This window comes from Glandiceps talaboti, chromosome 16 (assembly GCF_964340395.1).
Source record: "Glandiceps talaboti chromosome 16, keGlaTala1.1, whole genome shotgun sequence".
Classification (NCBI taxonomy): domain Eukaryota; kingdom Metazoa; phylum Hemichordata; class Enteropneusta; family Spengelidae; genus Glandiceps; species Glandiceps talaboti.
The window spans coordinates 19,358,405-19,374,397 of NC_135564.1; the positions used below are offsets into that span (position 1 = coordinate 19,358,405).

At 36.0% G+C, this 15,993-nt stretch overlaps 1 protein-coding gene across 1 annotated transcript; it reads left to right on the top strand.

The window, feature by feature from the left end:
• Nucleotides 1-4,767: 4,767 nt before the first annotated feature.
• Nucleotides 4,768-14,987, top strand: LOC144447199 (deoxyribonuclease-1-like). The gene is made up of 8 exons (XM_078137102.1): nucleotides 4,768-4,917; nucleotides 9,035-9,123; nucleotides 10,475-10,558; nucleotides 11,424-11,536; nucleotides 12,435-12,547; nucleotides 12,976-13,130; nucleotides 13,485-13,581; nucleotides 14,862-14,987. Exons 1-8 carry the CDS (start codon nucleotides 4,768-4,770, stop codon nucleotides 14,907-14,909), a joined length of 849 nt encoding a protein of 282 aa, XP_077993228.1. The 3' UTR covers nucleotides 14,910-14,987.
• The last annotated feature ends 1,006 nt before the right edge of the window (nucleotides 14,988-15,993 follow it).

Here is a 15,993-nt window from a genome sequence, read left to right on the forward strand (position 1 = left end):
CACGTTCACCGGCTTGTTTTCAAAGAAAAGAACAATCTTGTATTTTCCCATAGAGTAAACGTAGTATTCTTTGGCGGCCATATTGGATTCTAAAATCATTTTTTAATTTAATATAATTTTGACCTCAATTTTGTCAAAAATCTGATCGGTGACACAATATTTGTTCTCATAATTTTAGCCGAGAATCGGTAGCATTTCCTTTAATAAAGTAACAGCACAAGTTTAAGATTTTATTAATTCTGGAGACTGGAGTGCAAACTACTTTAAGGAAAGCTACAGTATAAATAATCAACTCACGTGGAAGCCTCAAGATTCTCACATGTCAAAAATATCATTTATATCAAATATCACATCAAAGATTTAGGGCATTTGATTATATAATTCAGTTGTCACACATCAGTTAATCTAGGTTTCACATGACTTCTTCGTGGACAGGTTGGACGCGTTCATGTGTTACGGATGACAGAATACAACTTTCTAATATTCTCTAAGTTTTGATGTTTTGCGAGGTCATTTCGGGAATAGTATTCTCCTAAGATGACAACATTAAGTTATTAAAAGATCAACAGTGTCAAATAATGACTGATTACAGACAGTTGGAAGAACGATGACGTGATCACATTGTTTAGCTAGTTTTCATATTTGCATTGAATTAAGGCAACAACAATACTTCCGTTTTAGTCATTTATGGTGCTGATTATTTTATCTCCCAATCATTTGAGTATTGTATATTTTACGTTTATAAGAATTTAATGGAATAATAATACAATTATTGGATTCAGTCTTTGGAAGAGACGGTCTGAGGTCAGGGGCTTCGATCTGCTCCCTGACTGGTCCTCTTCTAAATGATCCAGGTTAACCATGAACATTGTGTATAGGCTGAGCTAATTCCCTAAAAGTCCAAGTCGATCCCGTGTACAGAGTGGAGAGAGAGTAACATTGAAGGAGGGTTACCTTAACATTAGAGGTTACCCCCCCCCCCCCCAGTTTGTTACACATGTACGTGTGTCAATTCGTTCATTTTCCTCGATGCATTTTATTTAATCATCGCTTCGAGCACATGTCACTTATATATACTAAATAACACGTATCATAAAGAATGACAATTAAAGTATTGTTTAATTTTGGGATTATACATAAACAATATAATGAGAGAAAATCTACGATTCCTGGCACACACGTCATCTTGGTTTAGTCTGAGGATAAGGTTTAGTACAGTAATACTACGATGATGGGGGCTACTGTTATCATAGTACTCGCTTTATCGGTATACTGCGTGGAGTCGTCCATCCGAATCGCAGCATGGAATATCCAAGTCTTCGGAAAAACGAAAATGAGCAAATCAGATGTAGTTGAAGTCAACGTTGATGTATGTACATATATAGTTTTGTTATTTATGGTTAAGTTTTTTCTTCACCAGTGTAATTATTCAAGTATTGCAGATTGGGCACTAGGGTTCTCGAAGGTTTCAATATCTGTAAATAAAACTGTGGTTTTCATGTTACATGTTCTTATTTTCGACTTGTCTTTCTAATTCTACGTAATTATTACAGGTACATTCAATTTTGTGCAAGATTTTATATTTTCATATTTATATGAGAAATCTGTTCAGAAATGTATTTTTCCCTGTTAAAAAGGAAGGAGAACACCCCTTGATTGATTTGCTAGATTGGGTGTCCAGTCTTAATAGGATGTGATGATAATCGTTACCATTCCATACTTGCTGAATTTATGACTTGCGAAAAAACACCGGTGCTTTTGCTTGAATGAAGTAAGCTAAGAGAAGATTCCGAGGCACCAAAAGATAATGCACTAAAGACAACAAGATCACTGATACAAAAACAACAGCGGATACCTCTGATCATAGACCCTACAACAACGGTGTAGGGTCTATGCTCTGATGTAGGTTGACTCAAGGATGCTTTCAGTAGTTTGTTTATTTCTGTAGAAAGTAGTCATGTTGTAAAACAAGTTAATAACATTAACAGTACAGTGTATTCGATTGTTATACGTTATAAGGGTTATGGCATCCGGGACCCCTGTCGTTTATACATTGATGAGTTACTGGCACTAACTAGATTGCATCTCTTGACATACTGTAAACATTGTCTCATTCTTCCCGATTGTCACTGTGACGAGCAAGCAAACACACCGGTGTTACCTCACGTGTTGTATTTCTATAGGTCTGCAAGCAGTACGACATTATTGCTGTACAGAAAGTTAGGGATTCAAGTGAGACCACAGTCTACGATCTTCTGGATGAAATAAATGCGTAAGTAAAAAGTTTATAGAATACACACACTTTCAGCTTTATCTAACAAACTTTTCATGGTTTCATCCTTTTAAGATTGTCATAGATAGGTGATCTTTAGTTTGTGATTTGATTGTATTTTCTGGTGGTATTCTGTGTTTCTTTCTATCCTGTTATGGAAGCAAAGACGGGCTTTAGAACCCTTCAATATTTGATATGTACCACCAAGTCTATGCTTTGCAATGTGAATTCAATATCTATCCTCGACCAGAAAATGGCTGCAGATTATTAGTGACTTTAAATCTACCCGCTGTCAGCTGACGTCATTAGCATCCTTGCTCGATGCGATGAATCACGAGGAAGGTGGGCGTGACGTCAATTAAATGAGAAAGGGTCGGGTGAATCAAAACTGGCGTTAATTAACAGAAACTATGCAGTCAAGCGTTTCAACCTGGTATATCTACCTTCAAAACTTCCATACTCTCGTCGCTCATGCCACACTAGATCTAGGGCTTGGTTCACCTGGGAGCCCTGGCTTTTACTAATTAAAATGCAACTTGCAATTGGTATCAGAAAGGGTATACATTTTGCATAAAAACACATTCAATGATTTAATGTTTGTGAGGAGCCTCCCCGTAATGTTACCCACGGAGTTACCCCCCCCCCCCCCGGTTGCCATCTTTAGATTTACAGTCAATTCTAATTATGTCGAATACCTCTTCTATGCATGTAGGTTCACCTTTATCGGGACAGATAAACAAGGATTTACACTTTGAATACATTGCAATCATAATAATACGACTGAGAGAGCGCTGTTCTATCGCAAACTACGTATACGACTGGTCATTTTTTCTTTTGACTGTAACATACATACATGTATATATACTAACTGTATTTTGTATTTATGCTGAAAATAACTGTTACAAGGGTGGCCAGGGGGGGGGGGGCATGCAGTACACTTTACGAACTTGAAGAAAATATACAGTGTAATTTATAAATCACAATGGACATCATTTATTGCGAAATTGTTTGACAGTTGTACTTTGATTTTCGAAGAAATTATTTTGTACAAAACTAGCACAACTCTCTATCATTGTAGACTTGTACTTTTAACATATCTCTATTTATTTTAGGCCGAAGATGTTAGTGATCACTACTCTGTAGATATGACCATAAACTAAACGACGAGGCGACAGAATGTCGTCATTACATCGGTGACGTCATCTTACACGTGACGTCATCATCTTGGACACTATAGTCCCAAATTAGTACATTCATACCAGAGGACGTTCGAATAATTAAAGCTGGTAATATATCTGCTGAATGCTAATTAACTAACACAATTTAATAAGAAGCCCGCTATACAACTTGAATGTGAAATAAATGTATTTCTTAAAGTACTGACTAAGGTGTGTTTATATTAATTAGGTGTGTTATTCTATTGAATGAGATTTCTCAGGACTGCAGAATACTTGGTTAATTAATATTGTTTATGGTAGTCTAGTAATCACCATTGTTGTAACAGTGCAGAACATCTAACACCGATGGCAACTTGAAAACTAGGTAATACCTCACTATACCATGCCATGTTTGAAATGGTACAAGGTTATCTGTATGTGGTTCTGCTTCACTCTGTCTGGCTGTTAGTCCGTCCGTCCGTCCGTCCATCATTCCGTCCGTCCGTCCATCATTCCCGTTCATCATTCCGTCCGTCCGTCTGTCCATCCGTCTTTGTCTCTGGAGTTATAGATCAACAGTCCATAATAAATGAAATCACCATCATTTCGAATCAAAATATAATTCTTTAGCAAGGTGGAGGCAAGATGACCGTGAGCGCACTGAGTTACGACACTTCTGTACAAGTGAACAATATACCGTCAAAAGTTCGTATTTTACGCACAGAAAGAGCTAAAGAACAACTCACACCAAAGAGTTGTATGTATGTATGTATGTATGTATGTATGTATGTATGTATGTATGTATGTATGTATGTATGTATGTATGTATGTGTGTGTGTGTGTGTGTGTATGTATGTATGTATGTATATTTTTATGTATGTATGTATGTATGTATGTATGTATGTATGTATGTATGTATGTATGTATGTATGTATTTATTTATTTAGTTGTTTGTTTGTTCATTGTTTTCATTTTTGCAAAGCAATCGTTCCATTATTAGTTATGGCGTACTATTTAGGCACGTCTGTTTAAAATTACACACACCCTACTATAATAATTTCTTTTTTACTTTGGAGATCCACTTCTTTCATTCTATTCACGTTGGTACCAATGAGATGCCACATGTCTTGTACACATCTCCATGTGTCTAACCATATATCCGGTGTTGTTACGTCATAAACCGGTTATTAATGATAGCGATATTGATTATTCTTAAAATAATCAATATAAAAATTTAATTAAGAACTCGATTTCGGAAGGCAAGGTTTTGTAGTTGAAAGTAACATTGAATGATAGACTGTGTCAGTGTCGCTCTGAGAGTATTCTGTGAAGTGAAAAATGGCCGGTAAAGAGATTCTCATATTCTGCATGGTAACCTTCTGTCTGGCTACCACGGTATCATGTTCTCTGAAAATCGCCGCTTTCAACATTAAAACCTTCGGTGTTAGTAAGATGTCCGAGCCTGAAGTAGTGCCGATCCTTGTAGATGTAAGTAATGGAACTGTTTTTGGTGTTTTTTGCTATAACCGAATTAGTGGCGAGATCAATAGTTCAATGTAGGATAAAAAAGTAAATTCTTTTATTTTGGGGTGTTTCTTTTCGCCATTTTAGAGATTTTACTTTTAATGGATCTGTTAGTACCCCTGAATGTAATATGTCTACACCACTGTCGTCAAATTGAGAAATAGAAGAATTATCCCTATAGTAAATGCATGGCACTAGAATAAGGAAAGTGTCTACAAAGGAAGGATGTTTTCTTAACTACATACATATCACTATATTCTACTACATACTGGCTTTCTATTTATAGTACTACATACTACTACATGATGATTTGAAATTGATTGTGCCGTCTGAATAATTTTCAATTTTGGCCAATTTAGTTAAAATGGGGGGGGGGGGGGAGGGGGTCTGAGGCCAACTACATTGTATAAGAATTTTGGTTTTTTATCCTACATTGAATTGAATTGAATTGAATTGAAATTTATTTCACCAGAACTTATACAGATTATACAGATATTGAATAAATATATAGAAATGAAAGAGAGAAAAAAAATACAACGTCTAGGGACAAAATAAAATTCTGGTGAGGACCAAGGACTATAGTTCTTTCTGAACTAATCGAGGTCCAAGGCCCATCCTATTGATCTTACTCTTAATGCACCTTGGTACCGTCATTTTTAAAAAAAAAAATCTAAAATCTCCACACTTCAGAAAACCGTATTCTTTTGAAATAATAAAAGAAATTTTGGGTTCTTAATTTTGTTTTCAAAGTAATCGCCAATCTTACATTTTTTTCATTTAGTATTTGGCAGCCATATTGGATTCGATTCTGTTAGATAACTCAATGTTGATATCATATTTGATCTCTCTTCTAAAACGTGGGTTTTTTTTTACTTGATTTTAACTGTGATTGGGTTTGCGTTTTCTTGAACAAAGTAATAGCAAACTCTTAAAGTTACCATATCCATATGGATAAGGTTTGGGCTTTTATTTTGGATTTTTAATTAACAAAACAATTTTGTCATGGCTTCCTACTTGAAAGATTAACGTGAAACAACATTGAATTTATAACAGCGACAAGAGAGATGATCATATTGAGTATTTTGTGTCTTCAACAACGGTTAAACGTTTGCGTTCTTTTTACAAAGTACTCCTTACTGTACATTTTACATTCACAAGTTAAAATCTATATCGGTATGTAATAACAATTAAGTATATGTAAACCGTAGGACTGAAAAAATAATGTATATCACACAGTTTTAGTGCCAATTCAAGTGTACGATGTATCTTCCGAATTCAAAATTCAAAATCCGTAAAAAGTACATCTCCCGGGATAATTTTGAATTTTGAAGAACCGTATCGGCCATCGTATAGTTGACACTTAGGCACTTCGATTCGATGTGTTAATCACGAAATGTCACATAGTATTTCATATCAATAAATCAGCTAGTTAGAACGCCGATGAAAAGCAAAATTGAATCTTATCAACCAACCAACCAACCAACCAACCAACCAATCAATCAATCAATCAATCAATCAATCAATCAATCAATCAATCAATCAATCAATCAATCAATCAATCAATCAATCGTTTGTTTAGTACTGGTGGCCACCGGCCAAAAGCTACAAGCCTTACATATACAAATATGAACGGATCACTAGAAAATAACAAATTAGTCAGGCCCTCAAATAATCTTATCATTTATCAGTTGCCAGATGGTATAGGTTCACACGTGCTCTGACCGAGTACCGTACCGTTTTGTTCATTTCGTCTAGTGTTGTCGACGTATTGCATCAGTCAACCTTGAACTCATCGATCAGCTGCATCAAACTGCTTCGTTGTCTCTTTCAAAGTTAAAGGACCACAGTCTGTAACTTTATGGTTCTTGGTAGTTACTTTACTTTCAAATTGAAATATTCTTACATCATTTAACTACTTAATCACCTCCAAGAACTCAGTGTAAGACCTCTCACCAAGTGTCCGGTGACTTCAAGTCACATGTTTTAGGGAACCAAAATACTCGAAGAACGCCTCAATTATTTAAACTGCCAGTTACGTCGGAACAAACTAACTCTTATTATTGTGTACTGCCAAAATAGGATCCATGTACATATGTATGTGCAGCCTCATTCTGCGCACTTCAGTAAACATTCTGCAGCTGGGAGCTGTTCAGTGTAAATACACATTAAATAAATTAAACCAGAACGTGCATACACAGTTAACCATAACTGCATGCCTTTCATTCTATCGACTATCTTTGGAGGGTCTCTCCCTATTTAAGGCCTAAAAAATATCTGGTTTCGGTTACCCGATCCCAATTAGTATTTCACTGCCGACCCTAAACTTTCTTTTACGAATTCGAGAAAAAAATGATAAAATAGCGAAAATTGTGAAAGCTCGCGAGAAGTAGTGGATGCGGAAACTGACATCAAGTTATAAAAAGACAACATAAAACTCTCTGTAATAAACTGTCTGTAATGGCCGTACATCTGTTTGGAATAACACAGAGACCATATGGAAAACAACGAAAAAGATCAGGACCTGAACTAGACGCTCACACATGCCATGGGAAGAAAATTTACCTACCCCACCTATTCTAAGATTGATCGTAATCGGAACCACACAATTGTTTTTAGGCCTATAAGTACCCGCATTTAATAATAAGCTTAGACGTCTATTTTTAATCTATCATACCGGATCCCCATGATCACGAGTGCAAACGACAAAAAAACCAAGATTGATATAGAAAATCATATTATAACGCTAATTTCATATTCCATCTCCAAAAGCATGCGAAGTTTTTGAAAAACAAGTATCGAAATATCTTAAATATCATATACATATACACATACACATACAGCATTAAACCATAGACCCTCCACTAACATGATCAAACCTAACCCACAGCGATCAGTCTAAATTCATTGTTGTAAAACTGGCTACATCAGAGTCCTCTTTACGGTGGCTCAAAGTTATAGGACGCCCTCTCGCAGAGGTGCTTCTGAATCAACTGGAAAAATGAATACGCTGAGGCTTGTGAGAATGTCTACACAGCATTGTCAACGATGGTGTTTGATAATTGTTATAAGCTATACTATAGTAAAACGTTCTTGAGAATTTGATTTGCCATAATATCTATTAAAGTGGCACAAGCTGAGTTTATAAACTTTTTACTCAAGTGAAAACACTTATAACCTTGATTAAACTAATTCTAGTATCATGGCGTGTATGTCGATGCATGCCTTCTGTGACACGGTGTCGTCTGACATTGGCAGAACAGTTAATTGCATACGCTAATATAATTAGTAGGGGTTTCCTCAACAACAATTTTGCATACGTAAATACCGTCATTATTTATAAGTTTTCAATTTAATGTTAGGTTTGCGTTCAGTTGATTGCAAGTGATTATTTTAATTAAACTTCAGTGAGTACTAGTAGACTACTATGAGTACTTTTTAAATATGTAGCAACAATTATTTACACCCAAGCTATAAACTCAGCTTGTGCCCCTTTAATGTACGATAAACATACAATGTCAATGAGATCATAACATGCCATACAGTCACGTTTCACATGAAATTTTTAAACAACAAAAATACATACTTGGCCTGAGGTTGAATGAGAAAATAATCTGTAATAACTCTAAGAACCAAAGACAGACATGTTTTACTTTGACTTATGTTATCCTCAATTCGACTTCCTACACTGTTGATCATATCACTACAAGGTCGTTGACATGAGATTTAAGTATGAAAGGGACATGGTCAAAAACTGATAGTATTTCTGTATTATTTTGTTTCAACTTTAGAATTGTATATATTATTCTAATTACTAAATATAAAACATGGTTAATTCAGTAAGCATTTCAACTGTGGCATCGTAGTTATGGTAACCAAATGAACCATCATGCTATGACGTAATTTGTAGAGTGTTTTCAAAATTTACTGTTGACATTATTATCGTGGAAAAAATTCACCTGTATTAATCCACCGAATACATTATGTAAATACGGTAACTTCAATTACACTGGATACAGTTTATGGAAATATTGATGAACTAGATAACATTTATTGAAGAACGTGTTGTTTTTCTCTCTCTCAGATCTGTGTTCGTTATGACGTCATTGTTATTCAAGAAATACGAGATAAATCTGGTGAGGCAATTCAAGAACTTCTGGACCTAGTCAACGGGTAAACTATGACATCTATTTATTAAATGACGCCCTCTGGTGGTATAGATAGCCATGTCGCCCTGAAGAGGAATTTGAATATCCTTGTATAAATATCCATGCGTCGTTATTGCTTTGTTTGAAAAGTTTGCAGTTTCTTATCACATTGCATTATAAAATACGACACAGTATCAGATCAAATCACATCATATCACATGCATCACCTCACATCACAAATACATTACATCATGACACATTGCAATACAACACTAGACACCACACCACACCACACCACACCACACCACACCACACCACACCACACCACATCACATCACAATATATCACATGACATTGCATCGCATCACATCGCATCACGTCACATCACATCATATATTATATCAGATCACATACCTTCACATCGTATTGCATCGCATCACACCACAGCAGACCACAGGACACTACATCACATCACATCACATCGCATTGTAATGCATCGCATTGCATCGCATCACAGGACAGCACATTACATCACAGCACATCACATCACATCATATCACATCACATCACATCGCATTGTATCGCATCGCATCTAATCGCATTACAGGACAGCACAGCACATTACACCACACCACACCACATCACACCACACCACACCACACCACACCACACCACATCACACCACATCACATCAAATCACATCTCATCACCTCGCATCGCCTAAAAAAATGGTTCCGTTTACCCTACACCCACCTAGTTTTTCACGCCGACCCGCCTAAACTTTTGTTTTACGTATTCGAGAAAAAAGTAATAAAACCTCGAAAATTGTGAAGCCTTGCAGGAAATAATGGATGCAGAAACTGACATCAACTTAAAAAGAAAATATAAAACTGTTTTTCCAGTCTGTAATGGATGTCCATCTGATGGGAAGAAACCAATAACACAGAGACAATTTGGAAAGCAATGGAAAACATAACTCCCTACCTAAACTAGATAGTAAGAAAATTAAAAAAAAATTGAATTAAAAATCTACCTACTCAATCTATTCTAAAATTGAGCGTAATCGGAACCACACGAGTTTTTTTGTTAGGCCTTATCGACATGTCGTTAGCCTCATCGCACCATGCCATGCCATGCTTTGGCGTATTGTGGGAAAAACAATAGTTTACATAGGAAAATATCATCTCATAGAGTGATTATTTGATTTATATATGTTACGAACAATTACGGAGAAAAATGAATTTGAAACTATCTGCTCAATATGAGACCATCGTAGTTTGGGGTTTCATTGATTCCATCCCATGCCACCTTGCAGTGTCGCTGTATAAAGGTTCTTATTGAATGCCATTTGAATTTAGTTTTCTCATTTATTTCAGCGTCTCCAATAATGCCTATGCTATGATCATAAGTGATCGTCTTGGTCGTTCAAGCTACAAGGAACAGTATGCGTTCTTCTACCGGTAAGTCTGTATGAAACAATGCCGAATTAAGAGTCTCAAGACACAATAAAGTAACAGTCTCCGGTGTGCGACTTTTAATTTCTTTTACAACCATTGTTGTTGTTGTTGTTGTTGTTGTTGTTGTTGTTGTTGTTGTTGTTGTTGAATAGGAAATGCTGTAATCATACTGTAATAACGTTTTATCAGTGGTAGATTGCTAACATTGCCAGTGGCTTTGAAAATATTTTCCTTATTACACTATCATTTACATAAAAATACTGATGAACAGTTCTTCAAGACAGACATCTGTTAAAAACTGTAGACGTCACGGTGAATATCACGTGTTTAATTTGTGATTTTTGTATCCCGCTGTGTGATGTGATCAAATGTATCTGAAATCTCATTTTGATAGCGTTATAAGGAGAAGACTTTTCAGCACCTTCAAAGCCATTTTTTATTCGGTCCACCACTGATAAAATGCCACTTTAGTCAGTAACGTACGCCGTGACGGGCGCCCTCACACGTCGGTCAACCGCTCTCGCTCGTTTACAGGTAAAAGTGGAGGCCGGTGAGGGCGGAGCGACACGACGTATCTTACAGTCTCTGATTTCTATTCAACAGCTATAATGCTTGTGATAAAGTTACCTTTTTGGAATACAATGTCACTATAATACGACTTAACATCATTTATACTGATGACGTCGGAGTGATTCAGCCAAAAGCTAGTAGAGTCGCTTCGAGCTTCCAAACTAGATTCCAACAACGTCACATTATCAATATAAACGATGTTACGTTATTATTTCATCAATTTCATCATCAATGGTGTTCTTTTTGCATCGCTCAAATCTGTTTTTAAAGTACTTTTCAAAATCATTATGAATGCCAGGATCGACAAACTGAGTGTGACCGATAGTTATCACTATGACGACGGCGTAGATGACTATACAGACGAATTTGCACGTGAACCATTTGTGGTGCGGTTTTTATCCAGTTTTACAGGTAAGAGAGATCTACATTCTATTTATGACGTCACCTTGAAAACTACACCCCCAACGCAGCAGTCTCATTAGAGACGATGGCGCGATGTCACATAAGCTAAATAAACGAACTTTGTTCGTTTAGGGAGGGGCCCTGCTTTAATGCGATTGTTGAACTTTACTTTTGCTCTTCTCACAACATGATTTAGAAAAAAATTCCCACCTTCAACCGTGATGATAACAGGTTCTGTATTTACTACTTAGAGATGTTGGTAAATTGTGATTATAATTTACTGCTAATGTGATACACAGTACTGGGCTGCCATTAATATTTTAATGTTTACTAATTTGTTACAATGCACTGATCACACGGTGGTATAACCGCTACAATTTTCATTATAGCCGGATAATTCCGTAGTAGAAAAATTGTGGGAGGGGCCGGTGTTTTGGCCTAAACCAACGAATTTTGTTTATTGAGCTTGTGTGACATAATGCGATCGCCCCTTGGGTCTTGCGAAAATTCATAGATTATCTAAACATTTTTTGTGGGGTGGGGAAGGGGGTGTCGTAACAATTTGTACTCATCTAAATTAGGTATGTCTCATGTGTCGTCAGAGTAAAGCGAGCGGGAAATTATCACTCCAATATTATAATTAAAATGACATCAATGCAAATCAAAACAAAACAATACTTTGAATGGAAACGAATAGGTCTAGTGATCTGAGATTAAGATTCAGAAATGTTTTAGGTAAGTTATCATCTTTACCTTTATCAATATACTCACATCCGAACTACATGTAGTAGTGTGCAACTTCTAGCTGTAAAGCGTAACGTCATATCAACTAACATTGTTTAATTCATTGGCATGACTTTATGATTAGTATTTAATTATATGCAATATATGCAATTCTTTATTCCAGCCGTTGAAGATTTCGCCATTGCCGCCATTCATGTAGATCCTGACATCGCCGTTCAAGAAATCGACTCACTCACTGACGTGTATGATGACATTGTGAAAAGATGGCGTTTACAGGTTAGTAATAGAATCATGGTGTGTGTGTGTGTGTGTGTGTGTGTGTGTGTGTGTGTGTGTGTGTGTGTGTGTATGTATGTATGTATGTATGTGTATATGTATGTGTATATGTATGCATGTATGTATGTATGTATGTATGTATGTATGTATGTATGTATGTATGTATGTATGTACGTACGTACGTGTGTGTGTGTTTTTGTTTGTTTGTTTGTTTGTTTGTTTTGACTTTTAAACATACACAGAATGTCAGGATACATGATATACATGTAGAAGTCCATTCACAAATTATCTAGATCTTTGAACAAAACATGCAAACATACTAGATATAGTTCTACAATATCAATGATAATCCTGAAGTTATTGATTCAGAACACTATAGTTATATGTTTACAGTTAACTAATTTTCGTCAATGATATATTTATTTTAGGATGTATTGATCGCTGGTGACTATAACGCCGACTGTAGTTACGTCAAGTCATCTGAATGGCCATACATTCGTCTTCGTACCGATTCTCGTTTTACTTGGTTGATTGAGGATGACGACGACACCACTGTGTCGTCAACTCACTGTGCTTACGACAGGTAAAATATTATACCATTTATCGTTAGGTTTTCATTACCTGTCAATCAGAGTTGCCATCGACGTAAAACCCACCATACCTCTTTGCGGCACACCGGCATTGCCACTTTTTGCTGAACATTCTAGTATCTGCAGCTGGCTACCTTTAACCGACGTTCAGAGAACTGGGGAAACTCGCTGGACTGTGCAGGTTGGGGAGGGGGGTGTAGTGGAATTAGTCTCGCTGAGTGAATCGATGAAATCATAGGAAAACTTCCAACAACAAGAAATTGAGCATTTCTTATTCCAGGATCAATATTAATTTCATAATTTGTTTTTTATTCTTTTTTTTTTGCATCTATCTCTCGTAATGTCAGACTTGTTGTTGCTGGTGCAGCATTGACCAGTGCCGTAGATCCAACTAGCAGTGCCGTATTTTACTACGATACATACTATGGTTTAGACTACGAATTGGTAAGAGTTATTTGTGTTCGATCGCTCTATTCAACCACACACCGGTAGTCAATACCTTTAAAAGCCGAACTTGCAAAGGCAATTGCTTAAGTCCACTTGTATATACACTAACATTAAAAATAAGTTATATTAAAGAAAAATCGGGGATAATAATGACAATTGTAAGCGCTTTGATTCATATTTCGAACACAGCAGAAGCAGTGATGTAAGACACACATTGTTGTGACATGCATGCGTACGTGTTATCCTGATCTAGAACGTGCATATAATGATCTATAATAGCTGGCTAGGTTTCCCGCCATCTAGACTTTGACGACGATTGATTATACACATGGCAATTCATCATCTTTGAACAGAAAATACGGATTTTAGTGACTGGCTCTGTGGTGCTCGAAATATCTAATTCGCCATTTCCACAACTTTTCATACTGATTATGTCTAAGGGGGTTAAATTATATCATTGCCCAATATTTTTCTCCCGTGTCATCAATATGCTTCTCGTATTTCCCTTGGCTCGACAAAGACAAATATTAGAGAATAAGAAAAAATAATTGGGAATAATATCGATTTGTATCAAATCGAACCAAATTGAACTCATTCGAACAAAAATATGTAGGATTTATAATTACGTCACGGCAATGTGTGTTTATGTCATTGGTTCCGACAAGATGCTTAAAACATCAATCAAAGCGTTCAAAGTTAAGTTGTCAATATTAGTACTTTTCACTGTATATATATATATATATATATATATATATATATATATATATATATATATATATATATATATATATATATATATATATATATATATATATATATGGTTCATGATATGTATGGTTTATGATATTATTCATATATAGAAACTCAGTGTTAAGTTATATATATATATATATATATATATATATATATATATATATATATATATATATATATATATATATGTATAATTTCTTCGTATTTGTCTTCATGCGGCCTGAAAACACTTGTGGTCCAAGGGCTTGTCACTACTTAACTTTCGATTCGATTAGCAGTGACACGGCCTTCTTAGGTCACCTGTATTTTCCTTGGCTGAACAAAAGACAATATCAGGGGTTAACATCTAATCCGATTACCTGTGCCATCAAAGCCCTATAGTGACAATAACTGGGGATCTATTGCTTGTTTTACTTACTCTCCTCAGAACATCAAAATTTAATGATATATTTGAAACCTTTGTGTATCTTGCTGACATCTTAAAAGATAATTTTACATTTTGTCATCTTCTGCTTTTTCCATAGGCATACGATGTCAGCGACCATTTCCCTGTCGAGATGGTATTGAATTAGGGATAGAGTGGCCAATACTGGTTTTACAATATGTGTCAAATAATGAAGTTAAAAAAAATTGTACAATGTTGAAAGTGGTATATAATCAGTGTATGACCGAATAAAACCAACTATTTGATTTCAACCCAATTGTTTCATGTGATCCTTTAAACAAATGCAATATACAGACGTAGGTGGCGCTCCAATATGATACGCGTAATATTTACAGGCCAGGATTTATGCGGATGACCATGTCTAGCAATAGACCCACCACCGACGTTGCTCTAGCATAGTATTAATATGATTTGCGACATAACAATATATACACTAATAAATTGAGTCACAACAAATATCCCGGCAACAGTTGTATGTTCTTGATTAGGTATGTTTCGTGGCATTTGATATGACAAGGCATGTAAACAGAGATAACCTCAGACAGACAGACAGACAGACAGACAGACAGACAGACAGGTTAACAGGCAGGCAGATAGGCTGACAGGCAAGCAGACAAAGGACAACCACACAGACAGACAGGTTGACAGACAGACAGCGCGGTAAACAAATGATGAGCACTGTATTCATTTTCAACAACTAGTTACATAACATAATAGACATATATGTAAATTGTCAATGAAAACTACATATTAAACCAGCTCTCGAACAATTAATATTTATACTGTATTTCTACCTATAGGCTTTGACATAGTGGAGTGGTCCCTCCACTGTCTATACGGTTTTGCCAGCTGTTGTAAATGTTGTATCATTTGAACATGGTGGTATCACTCGTATCCAAGATTTATATAATGTTATGTGTGGCGGTATCATAGTCTTCTAATAGGCCAATGAATCCTGTCAAATCTGTCATAGTAGTCTGTAATAAGATACGACATTCTTGTAAAGCTATCAGCCAGCACTCAAGGGCTCAACAACACGACATATCTTGCAGTCTGTAAAGAAACTATTATGTTTTCTCTTGGAAGTATAACCCAAAGTTATACTTCCATGGTTTTCCAAAGCAGCAAGACATGTATACTTACATAATAAACCCATGACACTTTCTGACCTTGACATGTGCCTGGTGTGTCGACATTGTGTATCTATGAGA